This window comes from Colletotrichum truncatum (assembly GCF_014235925.2).
Source record: "Colletotrichum truncatum strain CMES1059 chromosome Unknown Contig_0002, whole genome shotgun sequence".
NCBI lineage: Eukaryota > Fungi > Ascomycota > Sordariomycetes > Glomerellales > Glomerellaceae > Colletotrichum > Colletotrichum truncatum.
The window spans coordinates 3,549,796-3,563,774 of NW_027222399.1; the positions used below are offsets into that span (position 1 = coordinate 3,549,796).

Here is a 13,979-nt window from a genome sequence, read left to right on the forward strand (position 1 = left end):
ACTAAATGGTGCATACCAAAGTCCGGGGAAGGGGTTGATCCCGTAGGCCGAACGGCATGCCTGTGGGCTTGCCCTTCTGCCGGAGCCATGGCGCAAAATGCCAACCCTCTGATTCGCCATAAGCACAATGAACCCAAGCGTCTGGCTTAGTTTCTTACACTGTCATGGCAGTATCGACTGCATCTAACCCTTGTCGAAGTGCCAGACGTCGGGGCCTAGGCCCTTGTTTTGCAGCACGTACACTGTGGTGTTATTCTAGACGACAACCCCAAAAGATGAGACAACAACGGAGCAGACTCCGGTTTGGCTGGTACTGATTCTTGGCGTGTTCGTTGAACACGCTATCAGTCCACCAGCGGCGTAGAATGTCGACATTACAAACGCTCGCTAGAAGCATGAATATGCTTCGTATGCGCTCTAGTCCCAAAAGGCGCGGTTTCCACGTGGGAAGCGCAACAACTACCCCAATGTCTTAATTATTTAGGAAAACCCCATCTTCTAGGTTATGTATGAAGACAGCTAGCACGGCTGGTGCTTCAGGTGTACTCCATTGGCTTTCTTACTAGCTTGAGAATGATCACAGGAATGGGCTTCGAAGTGTCTCAACCAAGCTTTGCCCAACAGGGATTAGGTAGCGGTCAGACGACGCCCAGAGACTGAGCTGACGATACTACTCCACGACAATGAAATGTTAGAAGCGGTTCGTTCGAATAAGCCGCAAATGCGGGGATATGGGGATCAACTGGGATTACTCCTAACCAGGTCGACATCTGAAGTGATCGATTCCAACAAGATCGCACGCCGACGATTGGGCCAACACGACGCCCCAGCAGCAGCACCACATCAGGCTATTGGCCGAAAGAGGTGTCCTCAGAAGCCTCGTAATGTCCATGATCCGCAACGAAGAACCGTTGGAACGTCTTGGCTCTTTTGCCCTTACCGTTCCCGGCACCTTCGCCCGCAGATCCCCCCTCATTCAGGCTTCCGCAGTGGAAACGGCCAAGTCGTGGGATTAGCAAGCAGATCGGAACCGCCATCATCAAAGGCCGGAATCGAGCATGACGACGGCGTTTGTCACTCGGAACCGGGCAATTCGTCGGAAGCAAACAGCTCCAGTTGGAGCCCGAGCGGTCACGCGCGGTTAGCATCGCCAAAAGGAGGCACACCCACACACCACTCTACACAAACATACCCCCCCTCTCATGCGAACCATTGTGTGAATGGCACTGCTTGACACGACGAGTAAAGTTTCAAGATTGATGCTATTTGCGTCTACTATAGTACGATTCTTAGTCGGATCCTCTCCGTTGGCCACGCGAGCCGTCTTTCTGCCAGCAGAGCAAAGAGGCTGGACCTCCGTGTAGCCGTGAAACTGCCATCAGGCCGAGCACTTCCCCACAGATTCCCCAACAGCTTCGGCCAAGAGGGTTCGTCGCTGTCGAATGATGTCGGGGACAAGGAAGGAATGTGCAGGGGTATCCGGGATCGGGGCGGTACATGGTAAAGTGCTGGGCAAAAAAAGGAGGGCGGCCGGCGTTTGCAAGGCTATATACCGACACCCCCCGATGCTTAATGTCACACCCCGCAAATCATCCCCCTCCATTCCCAGCTCAAAGTTTTTGTGCGGGGGGAACTCAAGACCAGAGGAGCACTCGAGGGCCTTCGCTGGGCTTTACGCCGAGCTAGAAGCCCCGGGAAACAGCAGCAATGACAACCCGAGAGGAGCGAATTGGAAGAGGGGCAATAACCTCGCCCTCGTGGCATAAAGCACCGTGATTTCGCCCGAAGTTCACAAGATCAAACGATTTAATCGTTGAGCTCTTTTCTCTTGCTTATCTCCTACACATCCTGCGGCGTTAAGCTAAGGAACCAAAGGGAAACCGAAGAACCTGGAGGCACAAGTGGATCACATTCGGTCATTCCTCCGCTTCAGTAGGTAATCTCAACGGTGGTGACCTTCAAGGTGTACGGCGGTGCATTACAGCATGCAAGCGTGGCAGAGAGCCCATCAGTTACGGATACAGTTACCAACGTGTCGTCAAGGTGGACAGAAAGAGGTGGGCCTACAGAACTGTGGCCTAGCAACGTCCCCCAGAGCTTTCGTTTTGGGGCGGTGGTGCACACCATTGGGGTTTGGCGCGGGATTTGGGGGACTGGACGGGGGGGGACAACTTCGTCCCATATGCCGAGCTGTGTGTTTTCTGACTCGAAGAAGGGGTATCAGCGTAAGGCGAGAGAGGGGTTCTTTGTCGGGAACCGCGAGCTGCTTGCTAAACTAAACGGAACGGTAACCTTCCGCCCATCCATCCATCCATCTGCACATCCATCGATTTGTCCTGCTGGCATTCTTGTTTTGACAAGCCCATTCACTAGAGCGTGGCTTATTGCCGAAGAATATGGGGGCGAAGCCCAGATTAGCAGTTAGTGCCTATGCTAAGATGACGGCTTCACATCAGTGGACTGTGGCCGTGTCATGAAGAACCCCGCCACCACCAATGCACTTTACTATTGGAGATGATGGTGGCCAACAATGTGCTTTGCTTTGCTTGCTGTTGGTCTTTTGTGTGTAAGATCAGCGCGACCTCCACCCCAGTCTGTTTCCTAGGTGATTGTTGAAAGATGCACAAGGGCGGCGCATTTGTCATAGCGCTGCCTCGGACAGGAGGTATTGTCAAACGAAAAAAAATCGTAAAATAAAAATTGGCCCTTGGCCAGTAATAGTAGGTCTCTCCGGGGGTTCTACTCAACATATTATACATATGTATGCACTTGGAGTGCCAGATGAACCGCTTTGAAGCGGGTGTGGCTGCTGCATCCAGCCAGGCCACCAAATTCATCGGTTGTGATTGGGCGTTTGCCAGCTGGACGATGCAACTTATGATGGAGAAATGCGGGGTGAAAACCGCCGCGAAGAGGGGGAAAGCGGAGAGGGGTCTGGAGATGCGTGTATGTGGCCAAGCTCACACACACACACGCTCTCTCTCACACAGAGAAGAGAGCACACCGGGCGCCAGCAGCACCAGCAGAGGCTTTATCAGTCTGGATTCAGTATTCAATCCCGTCTCATCTCCCCTGTACCTAACATGCGGTTATGGTTTTTGTTTGCTTGCTGCAGACTCCGGGGAACGGGCAAGTCAAACCGCTAGGCCATCTATGGGGTGGCATTCTCGACAGACTTGAGCCGAATCAACAGGCATCACCCAAACACAAGCTCTCATGTAAGGTTCCCCATCGACCGAGACAATATGGTCGTCTATCAGTTTAACGCCGAAAAAGACTGTGCGTTTCAATGGCTTAGCGCCGTCTTTGTCGGGGCGCTCGCGGGGCACAGGAGACAAGATTGACTGCTCGCTCGGCTGCTGGTGCTGGAAACACGGAATTTCACTCAGCTTCTTTTGCTGGGTGTAGGGGGACGGTCTGGGGACTCGTCTCGAGGTGACCGAGAGGAACAGGCGTTGGCCCGAAGCGGCGCCCACCTATCCCCCCCGTTTAGCTGGCCCTCCCTTGCATGCGAGGCGCACACTCAGTCTCTGAGCCTGGCATTTTTTGCCCCCTCCATCGACCCCGGTCGCCCGCCCTGCTAGGTCTGTGTGTTTTCTGTCTTGTCCATGGCTGTACACATGCCAAAGCCCAAAGCACGCCCCTAGTATCATTTCTGTACTCCATTCAAACGCAGCATGCAGATGCGTCTCTGGCTCCCATGTGGGGAGCTCATGTCCACTGAGAATCTTTGCTTTGCGTTGTCCCGATCCATGGATGTGCGTTTCTGTCCCGTTTCCCATTCGTGATTCCGCAGACCGCGCCTCGGAATACACAGTTCCCCCCCTCCTCACACTCTAGACCACCACCCCCCCCCCCCCCCCCCCCCCCCCCCCCCATCCGTACACCCTACCCCCCTACGCTAAGTTCCATCCACTCTACCTTCGCCTCCGACATTGATGTCTGGCTTCGCGACACTGAACCCCGTCGGCGTCACTCACTCGGACATCTTTCCTCCCCTAGCTGTTCCCATACCCCGCTTTATATACAGTCCTGTCATCCCCAGCTATCTCGGGTCTCAATTTCTCTCTCTCTCACTTTCTTACAAACTCCCAACTCTCAAACCCCATCCATACGAACGTCTTTTTTCTTTTTTTCGTGATACCTTGATACCAATACCTCTCTTGTTTCGTCTGTGTTTACATCTATCAAAATGGGTTTGTCCGTTGAGCTCAAGACCCCGGTGACTGGCGCCTACAACCAGCCCACTGGACTGTAAGCAACAAACCCCGCAAACCCTCCCAAGGAGGCTTCGAACTAAACAGTGTTATTTTACCAGGTTCATCAACAACGAGTGGGTTGAGGGTGTCGACAAGCAGACCTTCGAGGTTATCAACCCCACCACCGAGGAGGTTATCTGCTCCGTTCACGAGGCCACTGAGAAGGATGTCGACATTGCCGTCGCCGCCGCCCGCAAGGCCTTCGAGGGCGTCTGGAAGGAGACCACCCCTACCCAGCGCTCCATTCTGCTCCTGAAGCTTGCCGATCTCGCTGAGAAGAACACTGATCTTCTTGCCGCCGTCGAGTCTCTCGACAACGGAAAGTCCATCACCATGGCCAAGGGCGATGTTGGTGCCGTCATTGGCTGCCTGAGATACTATGGTGGCTGGGCCGACAAGATCGAGGGCAAGACCATCGACATTTCCCCTGACATGTTCCACTACACCCGCCAGGAGCCCGTAAGCAGCATCCCATTTTGTCATTGTTAAGGCTTTTTCAACTAACAAAAAATGTCATAGATTGGTGTCTGCGGTCAGATCATCCCCTGGAACTTCCCCCTGCTCATGCTTTCTTGGAAGATCGCCCCCGCCCTCGCCACGGGTAACACCATCGTCATGAAGACTGCTGAGCAGACTCCCCTGTCCGCCCTGGTCTTCGCCAACCTCATCAAGGAGGCTGGCTTCCCCGCTGGTGTCTTCAACCTCATCAACGGTTTCGGCAAGGTCGCCGGTGCCGCCATCTCTTCCCACATGGACATCGACAAGGTCGCCTTCACTGGTTCCACTCTCGTCGGTCGCCAGATCATGAAGGCCGCTGCCAGCTCCAACCTCAAGAAGGTCACCCTCGAGCTCGGTGGCAAGTCCCCCAACATCGTCTTCAACGACGCCGATATCGAGCAGGCCATCTCCTGGGTCAACTTCGGTATCTACTACAACCACGGCCAGTGCTGCTGTGCCGGTACCAGAATCTACGTCCAGGAGGGCATCTACGACAAGTTCCTTGCGGCGTTCAAGAAGCGCGCCCAGGAGAACAAGGTCGGTGACCCGTTCCACCCCGAGACCTTCCAGGGCCCCCAGGTTTCCCAGCTGCAGTTTGACCGCATCATGGGCTACATCCAGGCCGGTAAGGAGGAAGGTGCCACCGTCGAGACCGGTGGTGCCAGACACGGCGACAAGGGTTACTTCATCCAGCCCACCATCTTCAGCAACGTCACCCCCAAGATGAAGATCATGCAGGAGGAGATCTTCGGCCCCGTCTGCGCCATTGCCAAGTTCAAGGACGAGGAGGAGGTTATCAAGCTCGCCCACGACACCGAGTACGGTCTCGCCGCTGCCGTCCACACCAAGGACCTCAACACTGCCATTCGCGTCAGCAACACGCTCAAGGCCGGTACCGTCTGGGTGAATTGCTATAACATGCTCTCATGGCAGCTTCCATTTGGCGGATACAAGTCGAGCGGAATCGGTCGTGAACTTGGTGAGGCTGCTCTGGCAAACTACACTCAGAACAAGTCGGTTGCCATCCGTTTGGGCGGTGCTCTGTTCTAAGCTGGGATGAAATGAAATGAAAAAAAGCGATATTTTGGCGCATACTTGTATATGAATTATGTAATTCTGCAATACCACGTTGAATGACCAAGTAATTACTCTGTTCTGTGTCTTGTGGGTGGCCATGTTAAGGTGACTGTGGTCGGAGTTCCGGGCCGCCGTTTCGGCACCCGGAGCGGAGCGGTCGTGTATATATCCCCACTTTTCCCGGGCGGCGCCGTTAGGGGCATGACTGAAGTCGCTTCATCATCGTCGCTTCCTTTAATTGAAAGGCGCGAACAACATTCCAGGCTACACGATATGTTCAACGTCTATTCAACACATGCATTACATATCGGCACCCTGCCTGTCCACAAGCACCCACCATTTTTTGAAGTGTGCTGGAGTAGCCTGAAGACTTTCTTGTGACACTGCGACAGTGGCGGAGACCTGCAGGTACAGTCTGCTCCACTGCTCCTGCCCACGCCTAAGGCCAAGTGATCCTCTTTTTGGCAATGATGTTCAATAGGAACTTAAAAAGAAATCCCCAAGACAGCATGGCGAAGTCTAGCTCAAGCGCAATGCCGGTCACCTTAGGCATAAAGTGCGAAGGTTTCGGAAGATATCGGTTTTCACGAAACAAGGATAACACAATAGTTTCATTCTCAAACTGTGGGTTTCCAGCACTATCAAAATCAAAAAGCTTCAGAGACGCCACACAGAATCTACTAAGGGCTTCATAGGTTCACGCACTTATGCATAAAAATTATAGCCTTTCGCTCGAATTTTACTTATGGAGAAGCAAACCGTTACAGAGTAAAACCAACTGTCTCGTTTATTCCTCCATGTATAAGACTGGCTATCTATGGATGACTGCATCTAGAGTACACTAGGAGCCCTAGCCCGCACGTACGTTCCTCTGAGGAGTGTTTTATTACCTTGAATTCATTCGGCCTAAGCTCCGAATCTAGTATCCTACTCGTGCTGCTGTTTAGGGCTTTAGACGCTGACAGCATCGAAGCCTTTAGGGCAGAAGAGGATTGCATGTATCTTGTTGCACTTCTTGCAATTGCGTGTTGAAGTGCAGGCAGTATCGAGATGGTCAGGTAGGCCGCAGATCCTGCAGAGGATTGTCCATCCGTTCTTGCGGAAGCCAGTGTCGACAATGCCTTTGAATTTGAAGCGATGACCATAATAACTGATCATTTGGTTGTGGCAGAGGTTGCTTGATGTTTAAATTTTTCGCTTTTACCAGTTCTTGGTACTAAGCAGAATGACCATGCCTCCGCGGGCGCGAGTAGTAGCAACCACTATTCGCTGAGTGTTGGGAATGAAGCCCAGATTGACGGTGTGGACAGTATCAAAAATCATCACGTCTGCTTCGGCACCCCTTTAACTGTCTCTAGTCTGGAAGGAGACACGATAGCTCATGATGTCATCACTGACTTCGTAGGACTTCTATTCCTTAATGTATTCGTGGAGTTGCGCGGCTTAAGGAGTGATAACCATGATGTTACCCTGCTGGCAGACGTCCAGAGTAGAAGAGAATCCGACGATAAATGTCTTGAAGATTCAAAGTATAGTTTCGGTTCGCCTGATTTGTATAGCTAGTTCCAAACTGCAGTTCTTGTCCCTCGCGGATGTGTTAATCACGAAAGAGTTCATATGCTCTTAGCGCGGAGGATCCGATTTGAACTTGTCCCGGAACAAGTTTTTTCCATGCGTCGGAGAAAAGACATCACACGCTGGAAGCCAAAGGTAGAGTGCCATTTAGCACCATTCGGTCCACGGTTGTAGTTGTCGAGACTCTGGGACGTGGGCTTGAATTGACGCGTATCGCCCGTTGCGACGGCGAGTTCCGCGTCGAAGAGAGCAATAGGACTCCAGAACTGGGCTTCCGGCATGCAGCCAATCTCAGCGCTCATTGAATTGTCGATAGTTCGGAAGCAGACATTAGCTTTGATAAGCTTGTTGGCCTTGAATTTCGCCCATTCCATTTGATAGAGTGCCAATTGTCCAGAGGATCCGCAGATAACCATTATGTTAACTTGCTTAGTAACGTCTTCTGTGGACGGGAAACCAATCTGGAACAGTTGGAATAGGAGGTGAAATATGTAATTGCGGTTGGCAGTTTTACCATAAGAGGCGCCGACCGACGATTCAGTACCCTCCATAATATTGACTGATGACATCTGCGTTCAAATCTCGAGCTTCTGGTGTAGGGATTTTGTCCCGCAGATCACGATAAGCGGAGTGATCACATTGCCGACTTTTGAATGATTGTGTATCACGATTGATGTAGATGTGGCTAGCAAGAGGGCCGATCCTTTCCACGCGTCGGATTATACACATCATGCGCGGTGTGCCAAAGTCAAAGAGCTATTTAGCGCCCTTCTGCCCACAGTCGTATTATCGAGACTCTTTGACATAGGTTTAAACTGACGCGTGTCACCCGTCGCGATGAAGAATTTAGTTACTAAATCCTCAACATACTGTTGGAGCTGATGGTATATACGCGAAGGCGTTGAGAATTTGCGAACCCAGACTTCTAACATATTGAGTTCGAGTTGAATACGAACGCCATCGTTACATTCAAAGTCGGTATTGCCTGGCATGACATGCGCTCGCATTTCAGACATCAACAACATCAAAAACAGAAATTTTTAACGCATCGAAAATCAATTACAAAACCAATTACTTAGCCGAAATAATCCATTAACCATGAGAACAGGCGCAGCAGATGAGAAATAGCCCTAACTAACGTAGACTTTGGGGTCGAAGAGAGCGCTATTAAGGATGCTCTTGATGCGAGGCGGAACATTGTGATAAGAACGCTGCTTATCAGGCATGATGTGAGACTTTCGGCTGGAGATAGATCAAGGCCTTGATGGGGACTGTAATGAGAACCGCCACGCCCCGTTTGCCCTGGTGCTGGGAGAGGTGACGGATACGAATCTCCGCGGGCAAAATACCGGCGCCAACGATCGTGAACTGGGTCACCGTGTCTCCAATATTTTGGAGTCACGTCCGAGAGTACGCAAGGCTGCCTCTGAGTATCCAGAGACATTTCCGTCAAAGTCAACGATGCAGTTGGCTTTTGGGGATTCCAATCGAGTAGCAGTATGGCGGGTGACCAACGAAAACGCATTCGTATTGATAGCCGCGGTCAGAATGAGGAATCAGAACGAATCTGTGGTACTGAGGGAAGAAGAGAAGGAGAACAGCGAAACACTTTCTCAAGATCATATTCGGAAGGGAGGTCGAAAGGAGCAGGAGTTCATATCGAGGGTATCAGTGACCCGACCCAGAGCTGCCCGCGACTAACCGATCCGAGTGGAAGAAAACGCGCTACCGAAGTAATACCAGTTGTATGTGGAAATAGACGTTACAATTCTGGACGCATAACATACTTGTATGCAGCCCACGGCTTAAACCGTCACCTCGCACCTTCAGCGGGGTGTTGCATAACAGTGCCGAACCAGTTCTGGTACGTGTTCTTCAACCATCGTGGCGTGGTGTCAGGTTTGTTGAGGGCATCTAAGCTATTTGATCTCGTAGCGGAGACCAATTTTTGCGTCATTCGTAGGCGGAGATCTCGGTATCAACTGAGGAGGAGACAATCCATCTGATTAACGAAGGAGCAGAGAAGATGTTCAGAATGCCGTGCAAGAGCCGTTAAAATGAGAAGAAAAGCTCAGAGGCAAGATAAAGTACGCCACTTGTATAAATTGCCGTCCGTAATACATACCATGCGTAAACTTTTGCGTGCGTAGGAGATAATCCAAGCATTCTTTTAATGCCCAGGTGTATAGACTTCTTGATAGAGAGGTTCTATCTGAGTTTTGTCTCGCTGTTTATGAGCGAGGCAGACTGCGTAGGTCCTCCACCTGCGGGCCCGAGTTTTCTGGGGTAATTTCGGTTTTTTTCTTCCAGATTTGTATCTGAATCAGTCGAGAAGGTCAACGTCGACATAACGGCACTGGAAGTAATGGTTATCGCAGCAGTTCTTACAGCGGCTATTAAACCATCGACCGTCGTGGCGCTGGAAGCTGTGCGGACGGTAATCGCCATGAGAGCTGCTGTGTTAACACGGAAGCTCGGAAAAGGTAAGCTCCTCGGAGCGTCGGCTCAGCGTCTCTTATTCCTTTTGGTTCAAGCAGTGTCGTAACACATGGCCCCCTGATCAGAGGAGCGAGAACACCAGCAGCGCGCTAAGAACTCTAAGGCACCAGGGCTTCTTCCCCTCTAATCAGACCGAGTGTCTCCTGGAGTAGTCCACTTTGCGACCTCCAGAAGTACGTGTCAACCCTCTGATTAGAAGGCCTCTGGATCGAGCTGTGGGTGTGGTTGTGTTTTTCTGTTCAATCGCTGTTGGCTCGCATACTGAAATCCCCGAACGCTACTTCAGTAACGCGAGCAACATGCTCATTGACAGCATATTTTGTATTGGGGTCCTTCCAAGATCTTGTTTAACGAGAGGGTAATGAGCATTTTGGGCTGAGATCTAGTTGTGAAGTGATGTAATGGCACAAAGCATATTGATTGAGGGTCCTGTTACCAAGGTATTGATGGTTAGTGAGCTGTAGTTTTACAGGGCCAAACGCAGATTACTTACCGGATTGTCGGCCATCACCGCATTTGGAGGCAGGAAGCCAAAAAGCCCTCAGACCTGTCATCCATGCCCATGTCACACTTCGTAATGGTATCGGATTGGCTGGTTGGTCGTGCTATTGAAAAGGCTTTGAGGTGAAATCATAGAGATGAAAGAAGACCGAGAGATGCTGATGGCAGTAAGGACCGAGGATTGAAGTTTTGCGATAGCAGGATCCGAATCTAACATCATTTCTTGGTAAATTTCATGTTCTTCAAGGAAAATCAAAAACGGGGTCGATGGCTCACTGACGGCTTGACGCATGTCGGTCTCCGGTTTCCGGTGGGTATTTTTCGCGCTTCTCTCCCATCCATACAGACGGATTGAAACCTGCCTATCGCTAATCTGTGTCACAGAAAATACAAATAGTTGAGTGTGCCAAATTTCACCGATTGTGAATGGATGGGACTTGTGGCCAACAGGCGCCAGCCGACGTAACAGCTCATCAGAATTGACCACTGCAGCCTGGAGGGAATTGGCATCCACCAACGGTCGGTTCGTTTGTTAAAACTGCCATCGAGATCGAATAGCAGTAAGAAAAAGATGCCCAGAGAGAGTAAGGATGGGTGTAAATTGTGAAGAGGTTGAGAAGAGGACCGGAAGAAACCACTGAATATATATTTTGAGGATACTCAGACGGGAAGCTGGTTACTAAACTGGAAATTAAATGCTGAAATCAATGCAGATGACAGGTTTAACCGTACTGGCGTTTTTTCAAACAGGAAGATCACAAAATTGCGCCTTGTGTCTGATATTTTCCTCCCTCTTACCAATCCGTCGCACACCACGCCCCCCCCTGCTGTTACATCCTAAGCAAACATTTGGGGCTCATAGCAAATCTGAGAGGATAGATGCTGTGGAGGGCAAACTAACTTTGGAGAGCCTTGTCTTCTTCACAAGCTCATGCTGCCGGTGTCCGAACATAGCTGTGCGTCAATCCAAATGCTGCATTCATGTGAAAAGTGGCACAGCATTGCGCCAGCTGACTTCCGTTTGATATGATATGCTGTGTAGTTTGTTTTTTGACTTGAGTGAACTAACTCTGCGATAGAAGAAGGTCCTACATGGCAAGCAATCGCTGGGATGCATGAGAAAAATCTATGTCAGGTCATCATTTCGACAGGACAGGAAGTCTCTTCAAACCTCCTTCCATCCACAAAACAAATCCCAGATTCTTACGAACCACATGTTGTACATCTCCCACAACATGACGCATAATATTACTTCGTACCGGGGCCCTTTGAAATGTATTTAGACAGGCAACACAACGACAAACACGATCACTCGACCCGCAGTCGTCCAATTGAGTGCTAATAACAGCAGGACCTCAAAGTTGTGTTTCTCTTCGTTTGAATCTTCTTACTCTGTTTAAGATACTTTCTTGTCAGTAATACTCATACTCAGTCACCAGCTTGCCAACGGGAAACGCAGATCGCAATGGCGGCACATAAATCTGTAGTTTTTAGGCTTGGATCTGATGTGTAAAAGGGCAAAATGAGTCATACGTGTCGTGAATCCGGTGAGGCTGTTATAGCAAACTACTTGGAACAAATCGATGGACTTCCATTTGGATAGGGCTCTGTTCTAAGCTATGATGAGATGGAAGGAAGGAAAAAAATACTTTCGCATGCTTATTGTGCATGGAATATGCATCTTTGTGACACCACGTTGAATGACCCATCTCTTACAATGTTCCGCGTCTTGTATTTGTATGAAGATGATGGTTGTCGGAGCTCCGGGCCACCGCTTACTGTATGTTCCCGGAGCGGGGACGTGTGGTTGTGTATACTCTACTTTTCCGGGCGGCGCCGTAGGGGGTATGACTGATGCCACTTCGACATCACTTCCTTGATTGGGAGGCGAGAACAAAGTTTGCGATTGTAAGCCGTGTTCAATATGTATTCTGCAAATACAATGCACATCGGCAATGTGGGTTTGCCCACAAATTCTCACCGTTTGTAGTTTATGAAGCCGTCAGAAAAGCCAGGCTCCATTTCAACACGTCAATAACAGACTTGGTCGCCCTTCCATCTGATTACGATCTGAGATTGACAGCCCGAATCCAGGTGCCTTCTTCAATGGAACTTGAGCTTACTCTTTCTTTACCTCAATCAGCAATCCCCCAAATTTGTCTCTTGCCAAAGTCTGGTCTATATCACCAATGCGATCTTACTTTCAGCACTACTCTCTTGAGAAACGAAATGGCTTTCTGACATGAGGAAACAGCTCACGTTACCTACTCCTGCGAAAAACAAATATCACTTGTCTTCTTCTTTCTTTCTTCGCAAATAATCTCATCCACATTACCTACCGCGTACTCTCACCTCACCCACAACAAACACGACCACTATTCACCCGCAACTGAATTTTTACTTCCAACCTCCACACAAGTCTTTTTCCCTCTCATTTTCTCTTATTCCTCATCTCTTCCCTCCAACAACCAATCTTTCAAACCGCTCTACACTACATTCTCGCATCTCACACTTGGAATTATTTTTCGAAGACCACAGTTTCAACCTCCATCACATCACCGACTTGGCGCTTGGCAACCGCCGCCACATATGACGCACCGCGCAAGGTGCGCAACCTCGCATTACGCAGTCGCGTGCGTTGGTTTTCACTCAAGATATAGATATGGCGGCGCGAGGTACTGTGTCGTCGGAGGTTGACGCCTATAGCGATATTCCATATCTTTGCCTTTGGCAACGCGCTCTCCTCAGCCTAAAGGGTCAATCCTAGGCGCCTTTTGGCTCCGGTCTTCTCACAGTTGACCTTCTTTCAAAATCAACTCTTTGCCACATTCCTCTTTCTAGTCAGCTACAAAATCAAGTTCTTCAAAACACTAAGTCGAGCACATACATCAAATGCCACAATATTCGAATCGATGCACGGAGCTAAACTTGTCAGGTATGTCGGCACCCTGCACAAATCTAGCCATCACGAGCGATCGTCACTCGAGGTAGCTCCCATAGATCACACGTCGAAATGTTGCTAATCAAATTTCGTCTAGCAGCTTGGCAGTTTATTATGTCTCTTTTCTGGCAAAGGCGCAATCCTTCACAGGGCAACATATCCTTTACCATTCAGTTGATCCTTCGGTCGATTAACTTCGAGACATTGGCACGTCTTCGAAAGAGTCACATCCCGAAGCACCTTCTAGAGTCCTGGCCTAGCCTATTCCTGTTGAATACAGCCTCATCGTTGTCGTCCTCAACATGGGATTCGCTAGGTCTCGGTAACCTACCAGAGTTAGTAGCTAACTCGAATTTCCTCCACCCAACCTACCGGTCAAACGTGTATCGGTGGGATCGCTGCCACTCGAGGAACGTCTGACCTCTTGGACACACAAAACAAGTGCAGACTCATCAACATATCACAAAATCAGACAGAACGGCCTCTACTGCAAGATTGAATGGCTTGGATACTCACCATGGCGCAACGCCACGACAATTAAGGAACATACCGCAGCTGCTACGGTACCATTATTCCACACTCTACCGAAAGGCATGAGGCGACGATCAAGTCATTGTTGACATACAAAC

The 13,979-nt window shown here is 50.1% G+C and overlaps 2 protein-coding genes across 2 annotated transcripts; one reads left to right on the forward strand and one right to left on the reverse strand.

The window, feature by feature from the left end:
- Positions 1-4,192: 4,192 nt before the first annotated feature.
- CTRU02_203909 (aldehyde dehydrogenase) lies at positions 4,193-5,807 on the forward strand (the record flags this gene model as incomplete). The annotated part of the gene is made up of 3 exons (XM_036722486.1): positions 4,193-4,254; positions 4,319-4,718; positions 4,779-5,807. 3 exons carry the CDS (start codon positions 4,193-4,195, stop codon positions 5,805-5,807), a joined length of 1,491 nt encoding a protein of 496 aa, XP_036586092.1.
- Positions 5,808-7,447: 1,640 nt separating this feature from the next.
- CTRU02_203910 (DNA helicase) lies at positions 7,448-7,783 on the reverse strand (the record flags this gene model as incomplete). Its single annotated transcript, XM_036722487.2, has 1 exon — positions 7,448-7,783. One exon carries the CDS (start codon positions 7,781-7,783, stop codon positions 7,448-7,450), a length of 336 nt encoding a protein of 111 aa, XP_036586093.2.
- Positions 7,784-13,979: the final 6,196 nt, after the last annotated feature.